We start from the raw sequence: 20,383 nt of genomic DNA on the forward strand, positions 1-20,383 counted from the left end.
ATCCAAGGTCTTTGTTTACAAAGTGTATTTTGTAAATAGGTTTTTACCTATTTAAGAAAAGTTGGGGCTCATATTACAAGTGGGTTTGTGTCAAGGACCCTGGGCCTCATTCTGTTCTGACTTTTGCAGGCAGAGGAAACATATCTCTCAGCTGGAGCAGAAGGTGCGAGAGAGTGAACTGCAAGTCCACAGTGCTCTTTTAGGCCGCCCTGCCCCCTTTGGGGACGTCTGCTTGCTGAGGCTGCAGGTAAGCCTTGGCAGCCAGGATGGCATTCTGCTTGTCATAACTCAGTATCTTCCCTGTGCTTGGCACTGGTAGGTATCCAGGAGATAGAAAATGGACCAAGTGAAGTAAGGTATTCTTGCCCTCAGAAAGTAAACATTCTTAATTATAGAACATCTCCTGTTCTGCTCTTGAGGGGGCAGAAAAGGCCTGAGGATGGAATCAAGTGGAAGTCCAGGTGCCTTGATATCAGGACATACTTGGGAGAAAAGGAAGGCAGAGCAAGGTTCATAGTAAGGTCCTAGAATTGAGTGATGTTCTGAGAAGTCTTGATCTACCAGCCCTGGCCAAATGAAGAGAGAAGCAGAGGTAGCACTGGATTTAGAGCCATTCCCATTTTTATTCTTCCATGTCTAGGAGCAACTGAGGGAAAACTATGCTTTCACTCAGGTCAGTAGCTCTGAACGATGTTGGCCAAGCTTCTTCTGCAATTTGGGCTTTTGAGTGATGAGTATTAGACAGACTATAGTACTGTACTGGCTTTGCCACCTAGTGGGCTTCTTAAGACAATGTTCCATCTTGGAGAATCAGAATGTTAGTGTGAGAATGGCCATTACATAAAATATATCTCAGTCTTCTCATTTACTGATGAGAAAATTGAGGCCCAGGAAGGAGGAAGAATTTGCCTTAAGTCATATAAAGAATGAGTGGAGGAGAACCAGGCCTTGAGCCCAGGTCTGCTGATGTATTGTCCTGTATTCCTTTGTTACATGACTCGTCCTTGAATATTGCTTTAAGCCAGTGGTTCGAAATTTGAGTGTGCATCTGAATCACCTGGAGGGCTTGTTAAAACACAGATTATTAACATCCGTCCCCAGAGTTTCTGATTCACTGGGCCTGGGAGTTGGACTTAAGAATTTGCATTTCTAACAAGTTCCCAGGTAATGCTGAAGCTGTTAGTCCTAAAAGTGAAAGTCGCTCAGTTGTATCCAACTCTTTGTGACTCCATGGACTATACAGTCCATGAAGTTCTCCAGGCCAGAATACTGGAGTCAGTAGCCTTTCCCTTCTCCAGGGGATCTTCCCAGCCCAGGGATCGAACCCAGGTTTCCCACATTGCAGATGGATTCTTTACCAACTGAACTATCAAGGAAGCCCCTGTTAGTCCTAGGACCACACTTTGAGAAGCACTGCTTGCAGAAATTCTTAGAGAAAATTGATATTCGACCACAAAGTATGCTAGGTATAAGTAAAGTACATGGGACTGTCAAGGTAAGGAACAGTTACATATTGCAAATCTTTCTGCAGGAATTGCAGCGAGAAAACACTTTCTTACGTGCACAGTTTGCACAGAAGACAGAAGCCTTGAGCAAAGAAAAGATCGAGCTTGAAAAGAAACTCTCTGCTTCAGAAGTTGAAGTCCAACTCATCAGAGAGTCACTCAGAGTGGCACTGCAGAAGCATTCGGAGGAAGGGAAGAAACAAGAAGAAAGGGTGAGCTAAAGAGCTGATAGCTTTCTAATTCACAAAAGAATTGGCAGTCAGCCCTTTCCTGCCAAACTGTTCTTGGAACCTGGAGGAGACAATTGGGTGAGACACCCTACATTGACTTCTCATGCAGGACTGGTTTGTTTGAAATGGAACCCTTCATACCTGCTTCATCCCCGCAAAACTATCACAGACAGTGTATAATCTCTCCCTGTCCCAGGTTGTGATGGGGAACCAGCTGGCCTAGGTGAAAAACCAGTCTGACCAGTCATACCAAATGGTACTGTTGCAAGATGTACCTGTGGTACATCATTCAGCATGATTTCTTCTCACTTCTACCTAAAAAGTAGGTGAAGAATCCCACATATGCAGTTGTTTTGGGAGTTTTTACATATTTGCCAGTGCTCTTAGAATTGCCTCAGGTTGAGATTGGTTTTCATAGAAGGAGCTAAATCATCTGGTTCTGTTCACAGGTTGCTCTAATACAGATATTCTTGGGGGACCGGTTTAATAACATTTAGCTCTGGACCACTTGCATCAAAGTCAGCTAAAGCAGTGCTTCTTAAACTTTAATGTGTTTAAGAATCATTTGGAGATCTTGATGAAAATACAGATCCAGATTCAGTAGTTTTGGAAGGGGAGGCAGCCCTGGGATTCTGCATTTCTGACAATCTTACCAGGCGATATTGGTGCATTGGTATAGCGTGGACTTAGAGGCTTGTTTGAAAAAAAAGAAAAAAAAAACTTGTAATCGAAATAATACATGTGTCTAAGTTAAATAACCAACATGTTATCAAATATCAACATCAATATCAATATCAGCCCCACTCTACAGAATTAGCTGTCCTCAACTCTTTTCTTTCTCCTGACATATACGTCTGTATTTTTGAATAGTGTTCTCTTACTTAATGCATTTTTTTGCTATTTTTGTTTCATGAATGCAGTATCTTTTCTCTGATGATACTGATTATGCCTTTTGGGATATCTGCATCTGCTTATAGTGTTTCTTTCAGGTCTTATTTTGTTTTTGTGTCTTACACGTTAGAGGATTGATGATCCTTGAATGAAAGAGTGCTCATATTTAAGAATATAGTATTTTTAAATTGCATGGAAGCTCTGGGTTCATGGAAGTTGCCTGGTGGGCTTCCCTGTGGGATGATCAGACTTAGTCTTCCCTTTTCACTTGGGAACCCTTAAATGTCAATATCTGATGTCTCATCTTACTCTCTCTAAAAAAGAATCTTCAGCCTGCTGCCTGGTGGGGAGGCTGGGGACAGGAATGCTTTTGGCCTTTGGGTTCTCAACACTGAGAAGGAAATTAGATTTAAAGTCCCATAGTTCTACACATAGATTCTTATTTATGCTTATTTTCAACCCAGTGCTTCACTCTCTGTCTCTCTCTGCCATGACTGATACCCCTGAGCTGGGCTCTCTCTGATTTGATTTCTCCTCAAAGAATAAATCTCCAGTCTCCTTTTGGGAAAACCTAGGGTGAGAATGATATCCAGCTAACCTGAATATAGACTTCCAGTGAATTCCCCTATTTTTCAGGTTTATGGCTGATACCTACCTGCCTCAGGTATCTTGTGTTTCAAGTAAAGGGATTCTTGTGGGTTGTGAAGGGCACATTGTCTTCCAAGTTGTCTGTGACTCCTACTGCAAATTATAACTCCTCTGCTCCAAATCATTTGTCCCTCCCATTCCCTTTCATATTCTGAAAACATCTTGAACTATCTTACATACTTTTTTTATTTGTTTTTGGGGGGCTGTGCTGCATCTTTTTTGCTGCATGGGCTTTTCTCTAGTTGTGGTGAGCAGGAGCTACACTCCAGTTGTAGTGTGACTTCTCATTGTCTTCTCTTGTGAAGCACAGCCTCCAGAGCATGCAGGCTTCCATAGTTGTGGCTCTGGGACTCTAGAGCGTGGGTTCAGTAGTTGTGGCTCTGGGTCTTAGTTGCTCCACAGCACGTGGAATCTTCCAGACCAGGAATCAAACCCAAGTCTCTTCAGTGGCAGATTCTTTGCCACTGAACCGTCACGAAAGCCCCTATCTTGTATACTTTTGTCTCCTCTGTTGCCTTTTAAAAATTGGTATTTTATTTTATGCCTGTCATTCTAGAAATATTTTGGAAGGGAGAAAAAATAAACATCTCTGACTGGCCTACCATTTTTTAAATTAAGAGTTGGCCATCAGCATTTTCAATAAGCTTCCCACGTGATTCTGATGCATATTAAGATGTGAGAGTCTGGAGAATCACATGGAGCTTGAACGATACAGATTGTACCTGGGGTAAAGCTTTTAACTGATTTTCAGGGATCCTTCTTAGTACTGTATTGTCTTTGGATCAAATTAGGTCTGAGCCTCTTTGGCATCAATAAATCTGCCTTATTCTCTGCTTTATCTCCAGCTTCCTTTTTCATAAGCCAAAGAAAAAGCCGTAATAGTAAAGAAAAGGTTCCATTCAACTAATCTTAATTGATTGCTTGCTTAGTGCCAAGCATTGTGCTGTGTGTTGGGGATTTGATAAAAGCAAAATGGACACAGCCCCTTCTCTCAAAGAGTTTACAGTCTCCTTAGCCCTTCCAGATGATTGCTTAGCTTTATATAATATGAAGTGTTTAGAGAGGAATCCATTACCTGTCTCATCAGAATAGACCAGGTGGGCTGTATGTATACTACCTATACGGTTATATATACTTTTGCAATTCAGTTCTGATGCAAACCACTCAGAGTTAGCATCAGGCCCCACAAGTTTAAAGGACACGGTCCCCCAAAAGACTATGCTTATTTATTATTTCAGATGCTAACTGCAAGTTTTGGGTTCCCTAGATTGCCTATATTTCTGACCAACTGGCTATAAATCCAGGGGTTCCCATGACACCTTCAGGTTCAGTAATTTCACAGATGACAGTTTTGTTACACAAATCATGATAAGCCAAGAGACAAATAGGACGAGGTCTGGGAAAGTCCTAAAAGCAGGGCTTCCATACCTTTTCCCTCTTGGAATTAGAACCTGTCATCCTCCCAGCACATGCATGTGTTCATCAACCTGGAAGCTCCATTGAGCTTTGGTGTCCAGAGTTTTTAATTGGGATTTTATCATATAGGCATGATTGAACTCAAATCTCCTGTTTTTGTCCCCTTTTCACAGGAAGTTGGGTTCAACTCCATTGGTTTTTGTAGTGATCAGTTCCTGTTCTGAGTCATCTAATTAGCATAAATGCATTTATGGTACGCTGTGGTCCATTGAGCAATATTGCATAGGAACCTGGAATGTTAGGTCCATGAATCAAGGCAAACTGGAAGTGGTCAAACAGGAGATGGCAAGAGTGAACATCGACATTTTAGGAATCAGCAAACTAAAATGGACTGGAATGGGTGAATTTAACTCAGATGACCATTATATCTACTACTGTGGGCAGGAATCCCTTAAAGAAATGGAGTAGCCATCATGGTCAACAGAAGAGTCTGAAATGCAGTACTTGGATGCAATCTCAAAAACGACAGAATGATCTCTGTTCGTTTCCAAGGCAAACCATTCAATATCATGGTAATCCAAGTGTATGCCCTGACCAGTAACGCTGAAGAAGCTGAAGTTGAATGGTTCTGTGAAGACCTACAAGACCTTTTAGAACTAACACCCAAAAAAGACGTCCTTTTCATTATAGGGGACTGGAATACAAAAGTAGGAAGTCAAGAAACACCTGGAGTAATGGGCAAATTTGGCCTTAGAGTACGGAATGAAGCAGGGCAAAGGCTAATAGAGTTTTGTCAAAAGAACGCACTGGTCATAGCCAACACCCCTCTTCCAACAACACAAGAGAAGACTCTACACATGGACATCACTAGATGGCCAACACTGAAATCAGATTGATTATATTCTTTGCAGCCAAAGATGGAGAAGTTCTATACAGTCAGCAAAAACAAGACTGGGAGCAGATTGTGGCTCAGATCATGAACTCCTTATTGCCAAATTCAGACTTAAATTGAAGAAAGTGGGGAAAACCACTAAACCATTCAGGTATGACCTAAATCAAATCCCTTATGATTATACAATGGAAGTAGAAATAGATTTAAGGGATTAGATCTGATAGACAGAGTGCCTGATGAACTATGGATGGAGGTTCGTGACATTGTATAGGAGACAGGGATCAAGACCATCCCCATGGAAAAGAAATGCAAAAAAGCAAAATGGTTGTCTGAGGAGGCTTTACAAATAGCTGTGAAGAGAAGAGAAGCAAAAAGCGAAGGAGAAAAGGAAAGATATACCCATTTGAAAGCAGAGTTCCAAAGAATAGCAAGGAGAGATAAAGCCTTCCTCAGCAATCAGTGCAAAGAAATAGAGGAAAACAATAAAATGGGAAAGACTAGAGATCTCTTCAAGAAAGTTAGAGATACCAAGGGAACATTTCATGCAAGGATGGGCTCAATAAAGGACAGACAGTATGGGCCTAACAGAAGCAGAAGATATTAAGAAGAGGTGGCAAGAATACACGGAAGAACTGTACAAAAAAGATCTTCACGACCCAGTTAATCACGATGGTGTGATCACTCACATAGAGCCAGACATCTTGGAATGTGAAGTCAAGTAGGCCTTAGGAAGCATCACTACGAACAAAGCTAGTGGAGGTGATGAAATCCCAGTTGAGCTATTTCAAATCCTGAAAGACGATGCTGTGAAAATGCTGCACTCAATATGCCAGCAAATTTGGAAAACTCAGCAGTGGCCACAGGACTGGAAAAGGTCAGTTTTCATTCCAATCCCAAAGAAAGGCAACGCCAAAGAATGCTCAAACTACCGCCACAATTGCACTCATCTCACACGCTAGTAAAGTAATGCTCAGAATTCTCCAAGCAAGTCTTCAGCAATACGTGAACCATGAACTTCCAGATGTTCAAGCTGGTTTTAGAAAAGGCAGAGGAACCAGAGTTCCAGGAAAACATCTATTTCTGCTTTATTGACTATGCCAAAGCCTTTGACTGTGTGGATCACAATCAACTGTGGAAAATTCTGAAAGAGATGGGAATACCAGACCACCTGACCTGCCTCTTGAGAAACCTGTATCCAGGTCAGGAAGCAACAGTTAGAACTGGACATGGAACAACAGACTGGTTCCAAATAAGAAAAGGAGTATGTCAAGCCTGTATATTGTCACCCAGCTTATTTAACTTATATGCAGAGTACATTATGAGAAACGCTGGGCTGGAGGAAGCACAAGCTGGAATCAAGATTGCCAGGAGAAATAACAATAACCTCAGATATGCAGATGACACCACCCTTAGGGCAGAAAGCAAAGAACTAAAGAGCCTCTTGATGAAAGTGAAAGAGGAGAGTGAAAAAGTTGGCTTAAAGCTCCACATTCAGAAAACTAAGATCATGGCATCTGGTCCCTTCACTTCATGGGAAATAGATGGGGAAACAGTGGCTGACTTTATTTTTTGGGCTCCAAAATCACTGCAGATGGTGATTGCAGCCATGAAATTAAAAGATGCTTACTCCTTGGAAGGAAAGTTATGACCAACCTAGATAGCATATTAAGAAGCAGACATTAATTTGCCAACAAAGGTTCATCTACTCAAGGCTATGGTTTTTCCAGTGGTCATGTATGGATGTGAGAGTTGGACTATAAAGAAGGCTGAGCACAGATGAATTAATGCTTTTGAACTATGGTGTTGGAGACTCTTGAGAGTCCCTTGGACTGCAAGGAGATCCAACCAGTCCATCCTAAAGGAGATCAGTCCTGGGTGTTCATTGGAAGGACTGATGTTGAAGCTGAAGCTCCAATACTTTGGCCACCTGATGCAAAGAGCTGACTCATTTGAAAAGACCCTGTTGCTGGGAAAGATTGAGGGCAGGAGGAGACGGGGACAACAGAGGATGAGATGGTTGGATGACATCACCGACTCGATGGACATGAGTTTGGGTGAACTCCGGGAGTTGGTGATGGACAGGGAGGCCTGGCATGCTGCATTGCATGGGGTCGCAAAGAGTCGGATGCTTAGTCGTGTCCGACTCTTTACGACTGAACTGAACTGGTCCACTGTGAATAACAAAGACATATTTATTATTTGGGATATTCTAAGAGTTTAGAAGTTACCTCCAGGAACTTGAACAAATACCAGAGAAATTCTTTTATTATACAGTAGAGCTACCAGGTTTTGAAAACTGCCCAAGAATCCCCTCTTCCTTGCCCTTGAACGGAAAGTTCTGGTTGTGATAACTCTGCATTTTATGTCCTAATCGCCAATGGCAAAGTTTATTCAACTTCCTGCCTTCATGGTAGTAGAAAACAGTTATAGTCCTAAGGTCAAAGACAGTGTTCACTTATAAGAAAATAGTTAACGTTCAAGATGGTAGAGGGGTCAGTGGAGAAGGATTCTTAACATTTCTTTCCAATAGGTCAAGGGTCGTGATAAACATATTAATAATTTGAAAAAGAAATGTCAGAAGGAATCCGAGCAGAACCGGGAGAAGCAGCAGCGTATTGAGACCTTGGAGCGCTACCTGGCTGACCTGCCCACTCTGGAAGATCATCAGAAACAGAGCCAGCAGGTAGCAGCAATGACCAAGCATACCTGGGGCAAGTTGGGGGTGGTGGTAGGGGCTTTCTCAACCTTTGCTGCATGCAGTGACCTTGTGGTGTCCTGAAAGGAAAATCCCAAAGGAGTCAGGTCCAGACTCACATCACAACTGAACTGCAAAGTTTTCGAAATATACCTAAAGTCTTCCCTGCTTGTTGACCTAAGCATGGAATCTTGTCTCTCAGCTTAAGGATTCTGAGTTGAAGAGCACAGAGCTGCAGGAGAGAGTGACTGAGCTGGAGAGCTTGCTGGAGGAGACCCAGGCAGCCTGCAGAGAAAAGGAGGTTCAACTGGAAAGCCTGAGACAGAGGGAAGCTGACTTCTCCTCCACCCAACATAGGTAAATATCCCTGCTGCTGCTGCTGCTAAGTCGCCTCAGTCGTGTCCGACTCTGTGCCACCCCAAAGACGGCAGCCCACCAAGCTCCCCCGTCCCTGGGATTCTCCAGGCAAGAACACTGGAGTGGGTTGCCATTTCCTTCTCCAATGCATGGAAGTGAAAAGTGAAAGTGAAGTCGCTCAGTCATGTCCGACTCTTAGCTACCCCCTGGACTGCAGCCTACCAGGCTCCTCTGCCCATGGGATTTTCCAGGCAAGAGTATTGGAGTGGGCTGCCATTGTCTTCTCCAAATATCCCTGAGGGGTTTAAAAAGAAGCAGAGAGCTAGGTTCTGGTCCTGGCTACCCTACTCACTGCTTGTTTGACTTTGGGCAACTCACTTTACTTCTCTGAGCTTTGTTTTCTTTGGATTGTAAGTAATAGGAAAACTGTTTATGAGCAGGGACTGTGTCTTTGAGATGGAATGGGAGTGGTATAGTGGTGCAGTGGGGTTTTCCACTGTCCTTTGGAAAGATCCAACCCAGTGCCTGGCATCATAATAGTATTGGGTAATAGTTATTGAATATGTATGTGTTGAATGAATGGGAGCACTTTGGAAAGTGATTATCTGTATTTGCAGAAGTAGATCCTGGTGCTGATGACTGAGGGTTATCCACATGGTGAATCTTGTGAAGGCTACCAGGAGCATCTGTTACTTCTCCTTAGCCCTAGGGATTGCTCTCAATTGACACAGCAGATTCTGAGAACAAAACAAGATGCTATAATGTACTCTCAGGGTGTCTTGGGAACTTATTCCATATTAATAGCAGTTTCTGAAAATGTCGTGGCTGTGTTTCAACAGCCTCTTGGACCAAATCCAGTTTTTAATGGGATGGATTGGATTTCTCATCCCACATTCAACCACAGTAACCCTGTTGTTTATCTCAGCATATGGCCCATGATGAAAGTGATTGTGGTTAGGGGACAAAGTTGGGTCTGTCCCAGACTGGGTGTGCAAAGAAAAAAGGACTTTTTGTGTTTTTCTGTATTTTCTAAAATTTCTCTATCCTATATGTGTGACTTTTGTCATTTAAATACATGTGATGAATGTTTACTTTTAAATATCTAAGCATAAAGATGCCTTGGGTAGGTAAAGAATTGCTGGCACATTGTATAGGTGCTGACCTCTAGGGAAGGGAACTAACATAGACTGAGCAAGCAGCTTCTGTGTGGCATTCCCTACTTTAAACAGACCTAAGCAATTATCCCCAGCTATGGCTTGGAAGGGCCTACTTCTCTTGCCCAGTAAATAGCAGTATCAGGAATCAAAGCCACATCTCTCTGATTTAGAGTTCTTGAAGAGGCTACTGTCTTTCAGCCTGCAAGATAAGCAGTGTGTGGAAGATGCCGGTGGAGATGGTCCAGCTCAACAAGGACAAGGTCCCCAAGTGGAAATGGAGTCTTGGCAGAAGGAATGTGATTCCCTTCGAAAGGTGACTGAGGGCGTCCAGGCCGTAAGGGGGTAGGCTTAGAGGAAGCAGAAGATTGGGTTTTGGTAGAGAACCATGAATTTCTGGCCCTAAGCCCCCTAGCATCTGTTACCCAGAGTTTTTCCTTTCTTTTCCTAGAAGCCATGCCTGCATAATAAATTCACATTTTAGATAGCCATCTTTAGTACTGACAAGCAAAGTTAGGGAAGGGCATGCCTTTGAATATCCAAACTTAGATGTACCAAAATGGTGCACTGAAGCTTGGTACACTTCCTTCATGACTCAGGCCCTCTACAGAACCTCTTGCATTGAGCAGAGTGTTAGCCAGTGAGGTGGCCCTAATTCAGCATAGAAGAAGGAGCCCAGGACCTACCAGAGAGACTTGTTTGAAGGTCAGCAAAAAAGACCCAGAAACGGTTCAGAGAGTACCTGGGGTCTCATAGGACAGGACACTGGACCTGTTTAGGTTCCCTCCTTGAACAGTGGGACCAAAGCTATTAGTGAAAAACTGTCATAGCCCTGAACAGGACTGGCTTCGTTAAACTGAATTTTCAGTTATGTCCTCTACCAAAGAACCAGAAGGTACACTGGCTGTATATGAAGTTGATTCTACTGGCCGACAGTCATCAGGGTGAAGGGGTCTCTCTCCACCTGACTTCCCCATGGTAGTCATAGGTCCTCCGCGTTGTGTTCCTCTTTGTTTAAACCTCTGCCGGAGCACAGGACTGTGAAGCTAAGTAGCCAGGATAGGGAGTCTGGTTTATATTTCTTGTTTTCACTCTGTTCTCACTATTAATTGGCTGTAGCCAGTTGTGATAATAGTCAAACTGCAGATCTTAGTGCAGCCTCTTGCCATCTGGCCCCACTATTAGCATGTGCTTGCAATCGTCCTTGATAACTTTGCCTTTCAGATTGTGGAGAGGCAACAGCAGAAGATTGATCAGTTGCACTCACAAGTACAGGTGAGCTGGAATCCTTGGGACATGATGGGCAGGACTTGATGGAATTTCTAGAATTCAGCCAACCCTATTCTTTGCCCTGCGATTTACTCGGTGTTAAGAGTACCAGCTTCGGGCTTCTCAGGTGGTGCTAGTGGTAAAGAACCTGCCTGCCAGTGCAGGAGATGTAAGAGACACAGGTTCGATCCCTGGGTGAGGAAGATCCCCTGGAGGAGGGCGTGGCAGCACACTCTAGTCTTCTTGTCTGGAGAATCACATGGACAGAGGAGCCTGGCAGGTGGTCCATAGAATTGCAAAGAGTCAGACACAATTGAAGTGACTTAGCACACATCCAGGGGTACAAGCATGAGACCAAATCAGTGCTTGTGGCCTACAATCTTGTTGGGAAGGGGTTTCATTCAGCACAGTGCAGTGAGAGCATCCATATTACCCTGCGGGAGCATAAAAGAGTCATTGAAAGTAGGGGAGATCAAGGAAGGGTTTCTGGAGACCATGAGGCTTGAAGAAGGAGGAGGAGTTAGCCAGGCAATGAGGAGGCTAGCATAGGATGGTATTGAAATTCTGATAGAAGGAACATCATGGGTAGGAACATGAAAGCATGTGACAGCAGGGTTTATGTAAGTCGTTTGCGTGTTGAGTAAGGTGGCAGCTGGAGAACTGGGCTATGGGAGGGCTTGGACTGTCCAGTGAAGTTAGCTTTTATTCTTTAGGTGGGTGATGGGAATCTACCGTAGCATTTCGTTGGGGTGTGATGTAGTCAGGTTTGCAGCTCAGACTTGAGTGTGGAAGAAGATTGGCAGTTGGAGAGAGGCAAGGCTGGAGGGCAAGTCTGTTGCAGAAATTAAAGACAACTCCTGGTTTCTATTTTGGACCAGAGTAGGAGTGTCCTTAATTGGGTTCTCCAAGAAATTCTAGGTACAGGTTCTCTCTGGATTTTAAAAGAGGCTTTCATACCAAAACAGGTGAAATGCACTTCCACTGAGGAACAGCTGAAAGCTCAGTCCTACCATTGCCTTCATGGGTCTATTTAGTTCACAGATTTCAAGTCCTCTAAAGAGATAGTCAAGCCTAGTGAAAGTTTACATCCATTTATTTTATTACTGTTATTATTTTGGATCTCACTGTGCAGCTTGCAGAATCTTAATTCTGTGTTGGAGATTGAACATGGGCCCTTGGCAGTGAAAGCAGGAAGTCCTAACCACTGGACAGTCAGGGAATTCCCTACATCCATTTAAAATCCCAAGATTTTAGTAGTTTTTAATGGATCTCAAAGTATGTTTCCTGGAACTCTTGACAACATTTTATTTATTTATTTTTAAAATATTTATTTTTGGCTGTGCTAGGTCTTTGTTGCTTTGAGAGGGCCTTCCCTAGTTGGAGCAACTGGTTGCTGCTCTCTAGCTGCAGTATGCAGGCTTCTGATTGCAGTGGCCCCTCTTGTTGCAGAGCACAGGCTCTAGGGTGTGCAGGCTTCAGTAGTTGGGGCACAGGGGCTTGCTCACCAGCCCCAAGGCATGTGGGATCTTCCTGGACCAGGGATTGCACCAGTGTCCCCTGCATTGCAAAGTGTATTCTTAACCACTGGACTACCAGGGAAGCCCTCCACAACATTTTAAATGTATATTTACCCATGATGAGACTTCTAAGACAAATTAAAATGTCAGGTGAATTTGGTGGAATTAGGTGGATTCAAAATGGTCACCTTGGGTCTTTTGTGGTGGTGAGACGTTCTCCTTGGCTGTTTAATGTTTTATTAAAACAAAATGGAAAAGCTCAGAAATATTATTTATACTTAATTTGTCCAAATCAGTTTCAAAACCAGAGGGAAATTGGAATGAACAGAATGAGAGGCAAAAGATAACAAGTCTATATATACCTCCCTCTCCTGACCCTGACCACCCCTATACACATAAACACACATACACAGAACTAGATTAGGTGACTGAGAGCGTGCCCTCGACTCCTTCTCATCTCTGTCAAAAGCATTTAATATACTATGCTATAATGTACTCTCAGGGTGTCTTGGGAACTTCTTGCATATTAATAGCAGTTTCTATTCTACCATTGCCATCATGTGGGTCTATTTAGTTCACAGATTTCAAGTCCTCTAAAGAGATAGTCAAGCCTAGTGAATGTTTACATCCATTTATTTTATTAATATACAATGCTTCCCTGGTGGCTCAGTGGTAAAGAATCCGCCTGCCAGTGCGGGAGACGCAGGTTTGATCCCTGGTTTGGGAATATCCCTAGAGAAGGAAATGGCAACCCACTCCAATATTCTTGCCTGGGAAATCTCATGGACAGAGGCACCTGGTAGACTATAGTCCATGGGCTGGCAAAAGAGTGGAACACATCTTTGTGACTAAACAGCAGTTGTCAAGGGCATTTGGCTGTGAGCTCCTCAGAGACGGGAATGCCTGGTGGTGTCTTCTGTGTCCCTAGTGCCTGTCAGTAGTGAGTGCTCAATCAGTAATTGAACTCAACTGAAACGACATTCCTTGCCGTCGAGAAAGTTATAGTCTAATAGAGGAATCAAGTGCACAGCCAACAAATGTACTCATGAGCCATGAGTATTAGTAGCAGGGCAAGGTTGGGATTAATTGAATCTGATCTGCAGATGAAGAAAGGTTGAGGTGGGAAGTTTCCCAGGTGACTGACAGAGCAGAGGGGCATTCTGGGCAAAAGCAAAGAAAAGTGAGCAACAGTATTGGCGCTGGAATCTTTGGGGATGAAGGCCAGTCAGTCTGTGTGACTAGAGTGGAGGTGATGTGGAGGGTAAAAAGAGGTAAAGATACAGAAGTAGGTAAAGGCCAGGCTGACCTGTTAAAAGAATGCTTTTCTGAGGAGCCTGACCTCGGATGGTACATGGTCAGGGGCTCGAGAAGGGTTTTGATGGAAAGTCACAGATCAGGGTTGTTCTAAAATAATTTTAGCAGCAGTGTGTGGGCAGGGTGGGGCTTTACTATTATGTAGTCCAGACCAGAGGCGATGTGGTCTGACCCAGACTTGTTGCCTCTGATGTGTTCTCCCACCCTCCTTGTCATGGGATTCAGAGCCTAGAACAGGAAGTGGCTCAAGAAGAAGGAACAAGCCAGGCCCTGAAAGAGGAGGCCCAAAGGAGGGAGACAGCCCTGCAGCAGCTGCGCACAGCTGTGAAAGAGGTGAGCAGCACCAGCTAGGCCTCTTGGCATTGTCTTTACAAACCTAATTTCTCTGTGTACTCTACCTATCCCTACTCCCACAAGACCCCCCACATTTTGAGAAGTCTTTTTTGGAGGAGTAAGAAGGAACATTGCATCATCCTTTATATTAAAGGTCCTAAGCCTGTCTTTGGCTGTAATTACCCAGTAATGCATTTTGGATATGGAAAATCATTCTCTCTTATTTTGTCTTCTTGCAGCCACAGGTTTGTGGGGTTGGGGATGAAGGGTTCAAGAAGACTGAAGGTTTGGTGATCCTCCTGGAGTAAACAGAGCTGTCAGCAGGGGGCGGTCAAGGTCACTGGCCAAGTGCCTAGGAAGGGGGCTTCCAGAGCAAAGATGGTCATATGGCCCAGTGTGGGTGAAGGGCTGGGACTAGTGGAGGAACTCTATTCCTTGTCTTTAAAACAGAATAGTGGTAGGAAGGGAAGGAGAGTATGTTAAAGCTGTTGTGGGAAAGGGAGAGAAAGAGACACAGATACACGTGAATGAGCTGGTCTCTGTAGTGAAGCCTGACTCCACCGAGGTGAAGGGCTGAAAAGGCAGGGCACTCTTCAGCACTGTGTCCTCCAGGTCAGCAGCTTCTTTAGCCCCTAGCCTTTACCTTCCCAGTAGCCACTAGCTGTCATGTTGTCTTTCTTGCCCACTTTATTCCTCTGACACACACTGATCAAGCTGGCTGGTGGCCACTTTTGTCAGGGTGGCAGGGAGAGATTGAAACCAGTGTCTCCTCAGATTTCACAGTTCACGTTAAGCCTTCTCTAATAGCCTGGCTAACAGAGTTGGCTGAGGGACTGGCTTCAGATAGAGTTCCGAGGAGCGGGAGTATCTTCTCTGGTTCCTGAACAGAAACCTGGAGGCTGCTGACTCAGTCTGCTGGGGTGCAGTTTCCTCTCCAGTGCTGAGGTCCTGTGGGCCCAACCTACCTGCAGGAGAAACAGCCTGATATTGATGGGGGAAGGGGCAATGCAAAGTCTGTTAGTAGGAGTGGGGAGGGGGAAACGTTGCCTTTGTCTTGTAGCTTCCCCTCAACACACCATATATGTATATCCACATTCGTGTGCAGTTACTCTGCTTCTCCCTGGGCCTGAGTTAACGTGCTCACCTGTCTATCTGCTCAGCTTTCAGTACAGAATCAGGACCTCATTGAGAAGAATCTGACGCTCCAAGAACACCTGCGACAGGCCCAATCAGGGTCCCCGTCTTCATCAGACACAGCTCAGCTGGCATTTGAGCTGCACCAGGAATTGGCCAGTTGTCTTCAAGATCTGCAGGCTGTCTGTAGCATTGTGACCCAGAGGGCCCAGGGCCACGACCCCAATCTCTCCCTGCTCCTGGGCATTCACTGTGAGTCCTTAGACTAGTCTGGGACCTAGGAGATAATGGCTTTCATTCTCCTCTCACCTCTATCTACCTTTCCCAGTTAGATGTTCAGTAAATCTGTTTTGGAAGCAGGCATCCTTATGGGTACCTGGGTGTAGGACAAACAGAAGTGGCCCTTAGGCAGCAGGACTTTTAGCCCATTATCCCTAGCTGTTTTGTCAAAAGTGCCGTGTTCCAAGACGACAGGCCTTAGGGTACTGCCTGTCCACACTGCCCCCTCCACATGGAAGTGTCTTCTGACTTACTTATTAATATTCTGTCAAAATGTTCTTCTCCTCCCCAGCTGTGCACCCAGGGACTCAACTAGATTTTCAGAAGCCAGATGTAATCAGGAGAAAACTGGAAGAGGTTCAGCAGCTACGCCGTGACATCGAGGAGTTAAGGACCACCATGTCAGATAGATATGCCCAGGACATGGGAGAAAACTGTGTCACACAATGAGGAATGCTGGGGGTGGACAAGCTGTGCTCCCCCAGGGAGAATCTGGTCTGCTGAGAGCACCGTCCAGCAGGTCCTGCCCTGACAATCTCTTGCCTCCTATCTGCTGCTATTCCCGGAGAGAAGGGGTGGGAGGGGGGAGGTGTGAGCCTGCATACAGGGCCAAGGGCCGGTGAGAGAATCTTGTTTGTCCTGCCCAACTCTGGCTTTGCCTTGTTGGGTTGCATTTATCCTGTCATCCTGATTCACTCTTTTAGGGTGAGTTACTAATTAACTGCAGGTAAATCCTCACAGACTGTTACCAGTAACGAGCTGATGTCAAAGGCAAACAAACAGGCTGCTTAACTCCCTTCCGCATCCTTTGGGATGGATCCACATTCATTCCCACTCTGTACCTTGGTCGTGCTGATGCCCAAAGTTCCTTAGAAGGGCCGGGAAAGGCTGAGTACCAGTAACAGTAGCCATTTGAGAATCCTCCGGCCCTCTGTGCCAGCCTTCCTGGGACCTGCCTGAGCTGGCTCTGGACTTTCCTAGGCCCAGGCCCACTCCTCCTTCCTCAGGGCTCTTATTCTCACTGATGCCTCAGGGTGATCTGTTCATTAGCAAAGTATTTGCTAGGATTGGGGGCCTGGGGATTATACCCAGGGCTCCTTCATCTGTGCTATCATGCCTATTTACAGGAGACCCACTTGAGCTGCCCCGTGCCCTTGGGGCCCTGGTCATGTAGTTAGCACAGCCCCTTTGTCCTTTGTTCTCAGGCTGGCCAGGTAGCCCCTTCTTGGGCTTTGAGTGCAAACTCTTCTCTATGGTTCTGGATTGATACCACAAGGCACTGTCAAGCTGCTCACCCCCTTCCCCCAAGGCTGGGGCCAGGGCCTGGCATTCTGATTTGTGCCTCTCTTGTGTTTGGGGACGGGGGTCCTTTCCCTTTCCTGTTCTGGGCTCCTTGAGAGTTCAGAGTAGCCAGTACAGGTCAGCTTCAAGGTATAGCGTTTGTGTTTTTAGTTGTTTCTCTGGGGCCTTTGGAGCTCTGCTTTCTGGTTTCTCTTGCCTCTTTGTTGAGAGAGCATCTTGTAGTTGTTTGTGTCTGGTCCTTGGGCCAGCTCAAGGTTTCCTCTAGATCTGGAGCCAGGGCCGTGTGAGGAGGAGTCCTGAGCAGTTCAGGAGTCCAGAGCCAGCCACTGGGAGGTGGTTGCTAAGCTTTGGGCTAGCAGGGCAGCATCCCGGACCTCACTCCCAGGCCTGAATGAGACTCCTTCTTAAGTGTTTTTACAAGTTGGTGTTTTATTTATGGAGTGACTTAACCCTCCATTCAGAGCATCCCCACCCAGCTGTCCCCTCAGCCTCTGGGCTCCTGCCTGCTAAAATCAAAGCTGCCTTGTTGGTCTCCACCCTGAATTGGGAGCCCAGCCACCATGCTCACGGGTATTTTTTCCTCATAAAGTTTATAAGCAGTTATTTATATGAATCCTTGTTATGTCAACTGGTTTGTATTGCCTATTTTGTTTACAAAATAAAAATTTAACAGACTCCTCGGTTTTCCCTTGCCTTCCATCGCCATTCATACTCCACCCCTCATTTTGGCTTATCAGGGCCAAAGCCTGTGTGCTTAGCCAAGTTCTCCGAACAGCAGCAAAGAGGGAACTTTGGCAGGTCCAGCCTCATGTTTGTATCTCTACCACTTCTGCTCCTCTGTCTGTGGAGATGGATAAGATCTCTTCCTACAGCACTTTCTATTGCATGACGCTGCCCTGAGTCATACAGCAAGTTTGTCATGGAGTTTCAGTAATCCTGACAAGGAAGTCTGCTGCCTGTGGGTTGCTGCAGGGAAGTGGCTTCCCCAGAGCAAGGCAGGGCACTGTGTTTGCCTCCAGGAGCTAGGCTTGTCTTCCTGGGTTATTCTTGGGGCCCTGGACCTGGGGAGACTTATGAGGGGTGTCATGTCCCACCCCAGACAGATAGCGGAGTCTCCAAAGTTGGGCTGGTTGCTGCCTCGTACTGTACTCCCTGCATTTTGCTGGTGGTAAGTTTTTGGAGGGTCATATGCAGCATGAAGTCCCGGTGGGGCTGGGGCCACCCCCAGACCAGCTGTGGATTTTTAACAAGGGCCCAGCCAGACTCGGGAACCCCACTGCCAGCCTCTGCCTGCACCGGGTCCAGAGCTAGAAGCCTTTCTCACCTTGGCCCCCATTTGGCTCTTTGAGGGCGTGGCCCTGTCTCCGGCCACCACCCTTGTCTGAACCTGCCTATCTGAGCAGAGGGAGAGGAGCTCTGGGGAAAACTCGCAGCGAGGGGTTGTCACTGTCGTGGCGTGCCCCTCGGGGTTAGCTATGTGTGGGTGGCCCACAGGACAATGCTCGACTGGAGCCAGGTTCCCTGGGCGGGGAACTGAGAACAGCCCCGAACCTTCAAAGCTGAGCAGCGGCGTCGTGGCACCCGGGGGAGGGCAACCAGTTGGGTGCAGCAAACCTGGGCGAGGCTGAGGCGGCCTCTGCCAAGCCCCTCCCCCCGCCCTTTCCGTCAGATCGCTCCCTGGCCTCACACTGTGAGCCCCAGGCCGGGGAGGGCTGAAACGGGCAGCCCTGCGTGGGACGCGGGTCCCCGGCGCGCCCAGTCCCCCAGGGGGAGGGGAGGGGGCCCGGCGGTGCGCGGGGCGGGGTCGCGCAAGCCCCGCCCCGGCCGCGCGCCTGTCCGCGCCGCCCATTGGTCCCGAGAGCGGTGACTCGCGGGCAGAGCAGGAAGGAAACCGCTCCCGAGCGCGGCGGCCTCGTCTCTAGGCCGTGCAGCTGCTGCCACCGCCGTCTGTCTGCCTGCCCTCCCGTCGGTCCACCCGCAGCATGAGCGGCCTGCGCGTCTACAGCACGTCGGTCACCGGCTCCCGCGAAGTGAGTGTGCGCCCTGGGCTAGAGCGCGGGCGGCGGTTCCGGGGCTCTGGACCCAGCGCCTGGGACCCGCCCCCAGGGCGGGGGCGCCGAGGTGCTGGGCATGGCCTCCGGGAGTTGGGCTGGGGGCAGGTTCTACAGCCCCATCCTGAACCTTGAACATTTACTGAGGGCATCCTGGGTCCTCCGCACCCCCACTACGAGGCCGATCCTTGACCCTGTCCTTATCTGGCCCTTCCTCTCTCCACTGTGTCTATACTTGGGGCGGGGGTGGCCCCTTACCAGCCTCCACCCAGGCCTGCCCTGCTTTCCCCTTGCTGAGCTCCTGGCTCTCCCCACCCTGAATTTCTCTCTTACCTTCACCCTGACTCCCCTCCTCATGGTTGGTGGTCCCTCTCTCCTCCCACACCACCACAAGCCTGACTCATCCTCCCAACTCCCTGTAGCCAGAACCCTCCCCTAGGGTGTGTAGAGGGACAGGGGGGACCATAGCTCCTGACCACAGCCCCTTTGTCCCTGCCCAGGATTCTCCCCCTCAACCTTCCAGGCTGCCCGCTAACCTCTACCCGCCCTCTGCCCCCAGATCAAGTCCCAGCAGAGTGAGGTGACCCGCATCCTGGATGGGAAGCGCATCCAGTACCAGCTAGTGGACATCTCCCAAGACAACGCCCTGCGGGACGAGATGCGAGCCTTGGCCGGCAACCCCAAGGCCACCCCACCCCAGATTGTCAACGGGGACCAGTATTGTGGGGTATGGGCCTCGGGTGGGGGTGGAGGGAGCGTTACAGGAGGATACCAGCCAGAGTCAGACCTGAGACAGAACACCAGCACTCTGGTGACCGCTTCTCTTCCCCTCCCCTAGGACTATGAGCTCTTCGTGGAGGCTGTGGAACAAAACACACTGCAGGAGTTCCTGAAACTGGCCTGAGCCAAGTCAGCCCCCTGGACTTCGTCATCACATTCCCCTCCCCAGCCATCACCCCGGCCATGAAGGACCTTGTGACCAACTTCCCTGTTATTCCTAACCTGAACGGGGGGCCTCTCCCCTCAACCCAAGACCCCTTCTCCTCCCCTAACTGTAAGCCCCCTCTTCTCCATTCAGCAGCAACATTCCTCACCCACCGGTCTCAGAAATTGTCTTAAGCAACAGCCCAAGTGCTGGTTGTCCTCAGCTCGGTCCTGAGGCTGCCACCCTGCCTGGCACTGGCTGATGGGCACCTTTGTTGATTCCATTAGCCAAGGCTCTGCCAAAGGCCCCGCAATCCCCGTCCGGGAGCACCGCAGAAACAATTAAATGTTCCATTCCATTGGCACCGTGTCTGTCTGGTGTGGCCTGTGCCTCCCAGGTCCTGGCTCTGAGCAAAGCTAGTGGTAGACGTGATTGTGCTGAGGCTGTGCTCGGTGGGCAGGTCGACTGGCA

At 47.3% G+C, this 20,383-nt stretch overlaps 2 protein-coding genes across 4 annotated transcripts in view; both read left to right on the forward strand.

The window, feature by feature from the left end:
- The window catches only part of CEP85 (centrosomal protein 85), a 36,321-nt gene extending 18,710 nt beyond the window's left edge, over window positions 1-17,611 (forward strand). For all 3 annotated transcript variants that reach the window (XM_086329250.1, XM_086329241.1, XM_086329259.1), the window contains 9 exons: window positions 130-247; window positions 1,532-1,717; window positions 8,113-8,265; window positions 8,480-8,634; window positions 9,990-10,104; window positions 11,013-11,063; window positions 14,114-14,221; window positions 15,382-15,607; window positions 15,927-17,611. In XM_086329250.1, the coding sequence (XP_086185376.1) occupies window positions 130-247; window positions 1,532-1,717; window positions 8,113-8,265; window positions 8,480-8,634; window positions 9,990-10,104; window positions 11,013-11,063; window positions 14,114-14,221; window positions 15,382-15,607; window positions 15,927-16,084 (1,270 nt within the window). In that variant the 3' untranslated portion in view covers window positions 16,085-17,611. The remainder of the gene's footprint in view (window positions 1-129; window positions 248-1,531; window positions 1,718-8,112; window positions 8,266-8,479; window positions 8,635-9,989; window positions 10,105-11,012; window positions 11,064-14,113; window positions 14,222-15,381; window positions 15,608-15,926) is intronic.
- Window positions 17,612-18,812: 1,201 nt separating this feature from the next.
- Window positions 18,813-20,276, forward strand: SH3BGRL3 (SH3 domain binding glutamate rich protein like 3). The gene is made up of 3 exons (XM_086329663.1): window positions 18,813-18,966; window positions 19,547-19,714; window positions 19,826-20,276. Exons 1-3 carry the CDS (start codon window positions 18,919-18,921, stop codon window positions 19,889-19,891), a joined length of 282 nt encoding a protein of 93 aa, XP_086185789.1. The 5' UTR covers window positions 18,813-18,918; the 3' UTR covers window positions 19,892-20,276.
- Window positions 20,277-20,383: the final 107 nt, after the last annotated feature.

Source organism: Bos grunniens, chromosome 2 (assembly GCF_055505025.1).
Source record: "Bos grunniens cultivar Pamir isolate PY7600 chromosome 2, Bosgru_T2T1.0, whole genome shotgun sequence".
Lineage (NCBI taxonomy): Eukaryota > Metazoa > Chordata > Mammalia > Artiodactyla > Bovidae > Bos > Bos grunniens.